This window comes from Pseudomyrmex gracilis, unplaced genomic scaffold, assembly GCF_002006095.1.
Source record: "Pseudomyrmex gracilis isolate BER0280 unplaced genomic scaffold, ASM200609v1 scaffold_314, whole genome shotgun sequence".
NCBI lineage: Eukaryota > Metazoa > Arthropoda > Insecta > Hymenoptera > Formicidae > Pseudomyrmex > Pseudomyrmex gracilis.
The window spans coordinates 43,277-53,621 of NW_018020898.1; the positions used below are offsets into that span (position 1 = coordinate 43,277).

General features: G+C 33.1%; 1 protein-coding gene and 1 long non-coding RNA gene across 2 annotated transcripts in view; one reads left to right on the forward strand and one right to left on the reverse strand.

Moving 5' to 3' along the window:
* LOC109860013 (phosphoinositide 3-kinase regulatory subunit 4) overlaps positions 1-5,698 on the forward strand; it is a 12,767-nt gene extending 7,069 nt beyond the window's left edge. Inside the window, exons 10-17 of the mRNA XM_020438846.1 lie at positions 363-692; positions 806-971; positions 1,321-1,434; positions 1,546-1,738; positions 2,916-3,081; positions 3,179-3,449; positions 3,912-4,242; positions 4,352-5,698. Coding sequence (XP_020294435.1) covers positions 363-692; positions 806-971; positions 1,321-1,434; positions 1,546-1,738; positions 2,916-3,081; positions 3,179-3,449; positions 3,912-4,242; positions 4,352-4,565 — 1,785 coding nt within the window. The 3' untranslated portion in view covers positions 4,566-5,698. The remainder of the gene's footprint in view (positions 1-362; positions 693-805; positions 972-1,320; positions 1,435-1,545; positions 1,739-2,915; positions 3,082-3,178; positions 3,450-3,911; positions 4,243-4,351) is intronic.
* LOC109860014 lies at positions 5,380-7,288 on the reverse strand. The gene is made up of 2 exons (XR_002250768.1): positions 7,029-7,288; positions 5,380-6,522 (listed from the first exon to the last, which is right to left on the reverse strand). It is a non-coding gene; the product is annotated as an uncharacterized LOC109860014 (long non-coding RNA).
* Positions 7,289-10,345: the final 3,057 nt, after the last annotated feature.

Consider the following 10,345-nt stretch of genomic DNA (forward strand, 5'->3'; position numbering starts at 1 on the left):
ATTTAACTTTTAACTTGTTAATTATTTTTTTTATTAACTTAACTTTTAATCAATTAATTTCATTATGGATATTAACTTATATCTTAACTAAATAAAATTTTTAAGACCTTTAACTGTAACTTAACTTAAATAAAAAAAAAATTTAACTTACCCAACCTTGATTTTCAAGGATAACGGGTTGTTCTGAATCACCCTGTATAGATGGATATATATTTTTAATAATATTTTATATATATTTTACATATATTTTACATATATACATATATACACATTCCATCTTTCGTTCTGTGTATGTACGTAGATAAATTTAGTTAACATTTTTATGAGAAATACACAAAAACTTCAAACAGTTTGTCTTTTAGTTATTTAGACGATTAAGTTCGGAATCAATGACCGAAACGGTTGAGAATCAATTGTTGATCATGAAACCACATTTGATGAAGATCAACAAGTATCGCAATTCCGCGGACTCGAAGCAAAACGCTGTCAAATCCGCGGACGGCAAATTGGAACTAAGTCCGATAAAAGACAGAATAAGACATCATGTCGTCGTATTGTATCCCGATACTAAGGGAGACTTAGCCCTGCTACCTTTCAAAAGATTAGATCGAAGAACATCGGAAACCGTGGGCACGTACGCGACAATGAATCAAGAATGGCGCGCGATGTTTGCGGCTCAAGACAACGTTCAGGTATTAAAACAGTCCGATGTTATGATAAAAAAAATTTCACTTTTTCCGCAGTTTGTGTTAATTTATAATAAATTAATTATGTTACATGTATATATATATATACATTGTGATAGCATGCTATCGTTAAAATGTCGGATATGACCGGAAGCAGTAACAGCCCTAGTCAAAGTATACACAGCGGGGACATTCATTTATCTCCTCATCATTGCCTGTCAGATGTGACTAGTATAAATTCTTTTATGAATGACCACTCGCTTCACGAACGGTCTTATATACAATGTAAGCAAAAGATTGTAAGATATAAAAATAATGTTTAACCCATTTGCATCACAAAGAGAAAAGTCAAAAATTCGTTCTTATCACCAAAATTTTTTTTTTACTGTATTTAAATTTTAATGAAAATGTTTACAAAATATGAAAAATAAAATCAATATTGCATAAATAAAGAAGTTTGGTATTTTTCTGTTATAAATAATATGCGCTTTGGTGATAAATGCCAAAAGTAAAATGCGCGCATATATGCGCTTATGATGCAAATGGGTTAATTAATTTTTGAGATTTTTTTTTTATATAAATAAAATTTCTGTAAAATTTATCAATTAAAAATCATTTGGTTGGTTTTTTGCAGATAGATGCGCGCCATGCCGATTAGAGGTGCGGCATTTAACGTGTCGAAAGCAAGAGCAACACGCGGCGATATTAAGGGCAAAGCGTTGGGCCAACAATATCGTCTGCGAAACCGGTAAGTAAAATTGAGAATTTTGGCGAGAATATTTGCACAAAAAGTTTTGCTTAATCACAGGACATTATCGTGATATATATAGTTTACTCATTATTGATGTTGACTAAAAAGGCTCCGCGTCACTACCGAAGGATTGGAGACCTCGGGGAATTCCGGTCGCGCATCTTCACGAACATAGAGCCGCGGTGAACAGATTGGTTTCCATACCAGATACCAGCCTATTTGCGAGCAGTTCGTCCGACGGGTGCATTAAAATTTGGGACGCCAGCAAGATGGAAGGACGAAATATCGCCAATCGATCTAGGTATACTTTTATTTCTGGATAATTGCGTAAAAAAAAAAAACTACAAACTTTTATGTAAAGAATGAGTATATAGCTTCAAGAATTTATATAATAAACAAAGGTATTCTCTGGCTGTAGAAGCAAACACTGTTGTTGGTGTGTGAATATTTAAATCAGTTTATTGAAACTTAGTTGCATTAACGCTTTCGACCTTGTATTAGATCCTTCTCAAAAGCATTTAAGATACTAAGAATGAAGAGGCTAATATGAGCCATCTAAGATTAAATAGGCCAATACGAGCCATTCCCAGGTTGTTGTGCAGGAATAAGCGTGCATGTATATATATATATATATATACACATGTATGAAATTCACATGTAAATTATTTTTACATGTGAGTTTTTTGAATTGAAATTTCAATTCATAAAATCATATAGGATGCTAGATTTGCATCTCGTATATGAAAGATCCCAAATACCCCCCTAACTAATTTAAAAATATTGCGAAAAAAACTCCTCGGCCAGGAGTCGAACCTGGAATCTCCGGCTTTCCGTGCCATTTAAGATACTTTAGTAATGTACGTCGCACAGTGCTGTCAAGAATGTTCATAATATTTAAAAGCTCGTGAAAGTTTCAATGAAAATGTAAGGCCGATACGAGCCGTTCACAGGATGTTGAGCGGAACTTGTACGTGTATACATATATATGTATAAACTCCTGGCCGAGGAGTTTTTTTTCGCAATATTTTAAAAATTAGTTAGGGGGGTATTCGGGGTCTTTCATATGTGAGATGCAAATCCCGCATCCCATATGAATTTAAGAATTGAATTTTCAATTCAAAAAACTCACTTGTAAAAATTTACAAGTGAACTTGTCATAGGTGTATACATATATATGTATACACGTACAAGTTCCGCTCAACATCCTGTGAACGGCTCGTATCGGCCTTACATTTTCATTGAAGAATGTTCATGTCGCACAAGCAGACCCGACCAACACTTTACAAATGGAAAAATGCGACTCAGTCAATGCAACTAAGTTTCAATAAACTGATTTAAATATTCACACACCAACAACAGTGTTTGCTTCTACAGCCAGAATAGCTTTGTTTATTACAAACTTTTAATTTTCACATTATTATCACGTATATATATACATCGTCAATTTTCATTGTTTCATTTTGCGTTTGTCAACACAGACAAACATATTTGCACAGAGGAGGTCCGTTGGTTGGTTTAACCGTGTGCGATCAAGGACAATCCTTAGCCAGTTCAGCGAGCGAATCCGGAACGGTGTTTATACTTCGAATCGAGCCGAACTCCAGTAAAATGAGTTTGCTCGGCACTCGTCAATTGGATCTGGAGGTGACAACCAGATTGATTTTATAATAACGCAACAATAATAATTTATAATAAAAAAAATTTCAAATAAATGTGTTACGATTATTAAATAAATCAACAGGAAGAAGGATATGTCGTCGATCTCCATTATTTAGATTCCGGTTCGCAGTCGGTTCTCGTATACGCCTCCTTGTACGGATACTTGGTAGGTTGGGACTTGCGTTGTCCTGGGATAACATGGCGTTTGGAAAATGACGTGAAACACGGAGTTATCACATCGTTCTGTGTAAACAGTCAACAACAGTGGTTGACTCTTGGCACGAGCTCGGGTATTCACACATGTTGGGATTTGAGATTTCAATTGCCAATAACAAATATCAAGCATCCAGCAGGTAGATTGTCGCGTTTAAAATATTTATATAATAATTATTTAAATAACATGTATACAGGGTGTCCCAGAATTGCCGTACAATCTCTCGTATAGGCAGATAGAAGGAACAAAACTGAGTCGAAAAGTCCTGAACTATTTTTTTCTATTGTTTATAACAAAGGAGTAATTATTGAGTAAATCAGGCCAATCAGCGCCGACCTTTAGCCAGGCGCACGTCAGTGAACTGCGCGGAGTGCTCACACACACACCAGGCGCGTGGCTCCGCGCTGATTGGCCTGATTTACTCAATAATTACTCTTTTATTATAAATAATAGAAAAAAAATGATTCAGAACTTTTCGACTCAGTTTTATTCCCTCTACCTGCCTACGAGAGATTGTACGGCAATTCTGGGACACCCTGTATGTATTATTATTTAATCACAAAGTTTCTCTAACTAATTATTGTTGTTATTTCTGTCATAGGTGCCAGAGTGCGAAAAGTGATCGCTCATCCGATAGAAAATTCCTGGATAATCTCGTCAGTTCAGGGTAACAACGAAATTTCTATGTGGAATCTGGAGACGGACCATCGGCAATTGGTGCTGTGGGCGTCAAATGCTCCGCCGTTAAGCCGTACTCAGGGTGGTCACAGCGTATGCGCAATGTATGCCGGATGTGTCGATTGTTCGGGCTTTCTTCTGGCCGGCGGGACCGATATGAGATTACGGTTCTGGGATTTAAGCGGGCCTACCGCGTCTTATGTCGCTCTTCCCGCCGCTAACGATATCCTCACGCCGAATTCGTTAGCATACGAGTAAATAATTTATTATCATTCAAAGTTATAATCACATTTTGTGTGTTCATAGTTTTTTTTTTTTATATCGTTACGATGACGTTAAAATGTCGCTTTTCTGTCTCTGCAGTTTACGTTTGATAGATGGCACAAACGTTGTGCAGGAAATGTCGGTGGACGACGGTTCTAATCCGTCCGGAAGTGACGTGAGAGGAAGAAATTTGGAAGAAAGCGGACCCGAAACTCCGCCTTCCGGCCAACATGACACAATCTCCGCCGTGGCCATGTCGAACATGTGTATTCTTACCGGCAGTACGGACGGTCTCATACAAGTTTGGAAATGATTGTTTTTCTCTCTTTCAAACATTTTATTTCTAAGTTTCTCGCTGCGAGAGATTTTGGTAGTTCAGTATCAAATTTTGTTCTCCGTAAAAATCCAATTTTTAGAAAGATTGTTGTGAAAAATATCTCCTCGATCACAAGTGTTTGCATCCGGATCATCCGGATCTCTTTTATAAGCGAAGGTTCTTTATCGATTCGACTACCGAAAACCACATTTGGAAATATATTTGTCGCAACAATCTATTTGAAATCAACAACTCAAAGACTGTCGATTCGCCAACAGATCCATACGTAGGCAAGAATCCAATATATATAATCCGGTTGAATTAAAAATTTGCTCTGGTAGCTGTGTTGGTTTTCTCCGTTTCATCCGCTTTATGAAACTCGTGAGATCTAAGTGAGAAATATGTATTTTAGAATTGGTCCATGCAATATACAAATTGTCTCGACAACAATTGTACGTTGTCACGGACACAAGTTTAGAATAGTTTATTTAGAAATAGATAAGACAATTGTGATAGCGGCGTAAATAGCCGCGAAATTTTGTTCTATAGTAAGATTATTTAAAAATTATTCTTATTTCGTTAACAACTCCGTGATTATCGGAATTAATATCGAGATTCATGAAAAGTTTACGCGTTATATAATATCAAAAAATTCATTCCACTATTTAGTTTAACTCCGCAAATCAAAAAAATTGATCTATTCAAAGATTTTTATAACATATTATCTCGGAATTTCAACTTGTAATGTAGATACATTTATTATATATAGATAAAAGAAAGAGGGAGGCATATAATTTAAAAATATAAAAAGTCTTAGAAAATTCAGGTATATTTGTATTTCTACGTACATTTGTATTGTTTCAATTTACTTGTGGGTAATGTTAGGGATTGCTCTTATACTAATTTCTCAAATCATTAACATCGACGATATGCGCAACATCGCTGTGCTATACTAACTCTGTGATTTTGGATTGTATATACATATGTGTGCGTATGCATGTATATATAGACGTGCGTGTGTGTATATAAACCGTGTAACATATATATATGATATTTAAAGACTACCGGTAATTTTACGGATTTTGCTGTAGAGATGCGCGCATTTCTTAAAAAAAAAAAAAAAAAAAAAACCAAACGTACACTCGTTATTACACAAAAAAGAGTGTGTATAATTTATTTTTGTACGTAAGAGACATGTATGTAAGAGAAAGAGAGAAAGAGAGAGAGAGAGAACGTTAATTTGTCATATTGCAGGCAAATGTAAACAGATTTAGAATTTTGCATAAATATGATTCGCGTGCGAAAACTATGATACGCAGGTAATTATTATTTCTTTGCTTCGTATACTTTATATATGATGAATGTGTGCGGTAAGTGACTATATATATATATGTAGTCTGTCGCGAATATTTATATATATACCATAGTTGCGTGATAGAGAGTACTGTTTCACTGTGTAACACACACATTGTACATTCACACACACACACCGACTGAAATACTCGTAATCAGTGGACGTATATTGTCAGAAGCTACATTGTTACAATAAATTCATATTTTTAACGATTAATATATACGCGCTGTGTTTGAATTTGGCGCAATTAAGTAAGTTCGACGGAAAATTTTTTTTTTACCACGGACAGATAGGCGCAGCGGGATATGGAACGCGTCCTGGAAACGCGTACGGATCGGGATTTATCGTCCTACAGATCTGCTTCCAACGTTCCTTGCCGCCTCTGCCTTGACGGTATCGTCGATACGAACCGTTCTCCTTGTTTGCATAATATCCGGTGTCTCGACTGTCGTATGAGGATTGCTGGGGAAACCACAAATCGAGCCAGGGTGCGCAAAAAACAGAACTGACCAAGAACAACAGGAAGAATATTAGCTTCATTTTAATTGCATCTTCTGGAAACGATGAGTTCTGTAACAATTTTTTTTTTTGCGCGCAGATCTGAAAGGAAAAGAAAGAGATTGTTTCTCACTCTTGTAAGTATGCTTTATAATCGTTGTTTGCGCGAAAATTTATTTGTTTTTAGTAATGTAAATATTTTATATGCGAAGAATCATTTAATTATCAAAGTTTAAAAAAAAATTGTCATAAAAAAAACGACAAATAAATTTCTTGCAATTAGTCCGTTCTTGTATATTTGCGGTAGAAAAGAGAAGGATACTGAATATAAAAGATTTTATATATAAATTATGTAAATTATATAATTATATAAATTTATATAATTTATATAAATTATATAAATTATATAAATTGTATAAATCATATATAAATTATATAAATTATATAAATAAAATAAATAATTATATGTACAAATGAAAAAAATGAGAATTTTGTCAATTGCAGTTGCGCAAAACGTTGCGCTAATTTTACTGCAATTGTTTGCAACAATCTTAGTACCATATACAGCAATGTGTCTAAAGTAGATGAAACAATGCCCGTTCACGCACCAAAAGATCATGTAATGAAAATGTCACAGACTTGATGTTTTCTTATCGCGACTTTCAAATTTCACACTTTCTGAATCGCAGGACTGACGACGACGACGCTTTCCTGGATATTCCGGATGTTGTCTCACCAATCAACACAGTCAACTAGGTATATAAAAAATAACTAAAGAGATCGTGAATATAGATGATAGTTGTACAACAATTCGGATGTTATCGGTTTCTACCTAATTGCAGCGAGTACACTACAGCAGTGAAGAGATGCTGGATGCTTTACGCTGTTTTATATACCGCCAGCCTGTCGCCCTACCGTTCAGAAAAATATCCGGTTAAGTGCTGAATCCGCATCGCTCTTTTATGTACGAAGGATTTTCTCGCGCAAGCGACGTTGATCGATTCTCCAATAAAAATATGTAGTCATTAGTAGTTTTACGTGTACTCGCGAGATCTGTTTTATAATTTTGCATTACATATTCTCTGGAATCTCTGATTAAACGAATCTATTAACTATATGCTTAAAATATCGCACAGAATATACATTCTAAAGTCTTTATTCATAGTCAAAGAGAATTTATATGTGCGGTGTGAGCTTCGTTCTCTTCGCGACTATTTCCTCAATTTAGAATTCTGCACGTGCTAACAAAATGACGCACGTGATTTATGCGATTTTGAACTTGGGGAAGGCCCTCGTCTTCCATTGTCTCGGCCATTTATATCTCTATGTCGATTTGCATGCGACGTTCGTAACGTTTATTCACTCTTGCTCGTATAAATTCCACGTGCGCAGAAATATCGTTCGCGGAGAAGCACGAGATGCTTGTTCTATTACATTTATTTATACTCAAGTTTGGCAAGCTGCTTCTATACTTTATTATATAGTGACATTTTTACGTAATGTATGAACATGAAGAAAAAAAAAGGAATAAAACAATTTCTGACTAACCAGTTAGAAAAATATAATAATAATAATAATATATAATATATAATATATAATAATATATATAATATATTAATATATAATATATAATATATAATATATAATTTTTTACACGGTAAAAAATTTTTCATGTATAAAATTGTATGGACATACACGGAAAAAAAAAGTTTTGCTATTATATGGTTAAGCAAGAAAAATGGTTGACTCTACGAAATTTTTTGTTTCATCAACAAAATGTTTTGTTGGCAAAACAAAAATTTTGATAAACTTAACAAATGTTTTTTTTTGCTGGCCATATAGTAAATAATTTCTTGCTATTCTAGCAAATCTTTTTTTTTCCGTGTGTATAAATTTGCATAATTAGATATAATAATTTTAATTTGTGTACAAGTATATATGATTATATATCAAAAATTTTTTTAAAATATAGTAAAAATATAGTTTTATACAATTTTTTTTGTATCTAACATGATAATAATAGAGTTATTTTGTAATTTGATATGGAATATCTCTGAAGCCATTCTTTTAAAAAAAGAAATTCTCCGTGTATAAAATTGTATGGACTTATTCGGCATATAAATTTGCACAATTAGATATAATTATTTTAATTTGTGTACAAGTATATATAAAAAATTTTTTACCGGGAAGATGCTTATTCTATTACATTTATTCGCTCAAGTTTGGCAAGCTGCTTCTATACTTTATTATTTATATAATGACATTTTTACGTAATGTATGAACATGAAGAAAAAAAAAAGAAATAAAACAATTTCTGACTAACCCGGTAAAAAATTTTCCATGTATAAAATTGTATGGACATATTCGGCACACACATATAAATTTGCATAATTAGATATAATAATTTTAATTTGTGTACAAGTATATATGATTATATATCAAAAAATTTTTAAAATAATAGTAAAAATATAGTTTTATATAATTTTTTGTATCTAACATGATATTAACAGAGTTATTTTGTAATTTGATATGGAATATCTCTGAAGCCGTTCTTTTAAAAAAAAGAAATTCTTCGTGTATAAAATTGTATGGACATATTCGGCATATAAATTTGGATAATTAGATACAATAATTCTAATTTGTGTATAAGTATATATGAAAAATTTTTTACTGGGAACCAGTTAGAAAAATATACTATAAGTAATACGCGCGCTCGAAAGAAAACATACGGCTATAATTGTACATATGCGATTAGATTAGCATTCGGTGTTTGATTTATAAATCGCACTTTCGGTCATGTGTATATGCTCGCGAATCCGGTATTTTACCTATTCAAAATAATCGCGCGTGCGATATAATCGCCGCCGGTATGAAATGTTGCGTGCATTCGATCACATAAGATGCAGGAGAATTTTTGCAGCGTGCCTTTCCTTGCAAACAAAAAAATTACAATTATAATACGCACAAGTTTCGATCTGCGTGCGCAATTTCCACTCGCGCGTATTTTATCTCTTTCACGCTGCCAGCACGCTTGACTGGAAGTTGCTCCAGATCTGAATATTTCGTGTCAAGGATATGCCACATTGCGCTGATACCGAAAACATCGAACGAATTATCTTGTTCGCGAACTTGACATACTTTCGACACGCAAATTCAATGTGACATATCTTTGATCTTTGATCTTTGTTCAGTTTGACCAAATGTGTAATTCGTTTATACATATGTGTCATTTTTATTAGTATATGATCTCGCACTACTTCCAATTTTATTTTTGATTATGTAAATTTCTAAATACAAGAAAAAAGTTTCTAAATTATATACATATAAATTTAAAAGGATTTGTAAAAAATAGTATAAATGTTAATTTATTTTTAATGATAATATGACTTTTTTGTTTTCTTCAGTAAATATCCCAGATAGCCAAATGTGAAAACTCAATATAAAGCAAATCATTGTATAGATTAAGTTGCTCGCCTTAATTGCTGTTGTGTTGTTTTTATTTAACGCAACGAAAATGTTTTTGTCAATTCGGTATCAATGTGCTGAGTTTTATTATCAATCAATTGTTGTAGCCAATGTTTATGACATGTGAGTCAGCAATATGTAAGCAATATGTGAGCAATAATTTTTATTCATAAGTTGAGAAAAATAATATAAGTTTATTGGCGATGAGTTGTTGAGAACTTGCTGTTATTATATTTTGAAAACTGTTGCTGGCGAGAACATACCGAAAAGAGGATACACCCTTTTGTTACATTGCTGAAAACATCCCGGTAAAAAATTTTCCATGTATAAAATTGTATGGACATATTCGGTATATATATATATATAAATTTGCATAATTAGATATAATAAGTTTAATTTGTGTATAAGTATATATGATTATATATCAAAAATTTTTTAAAATATAGTAAAAATATAGTTT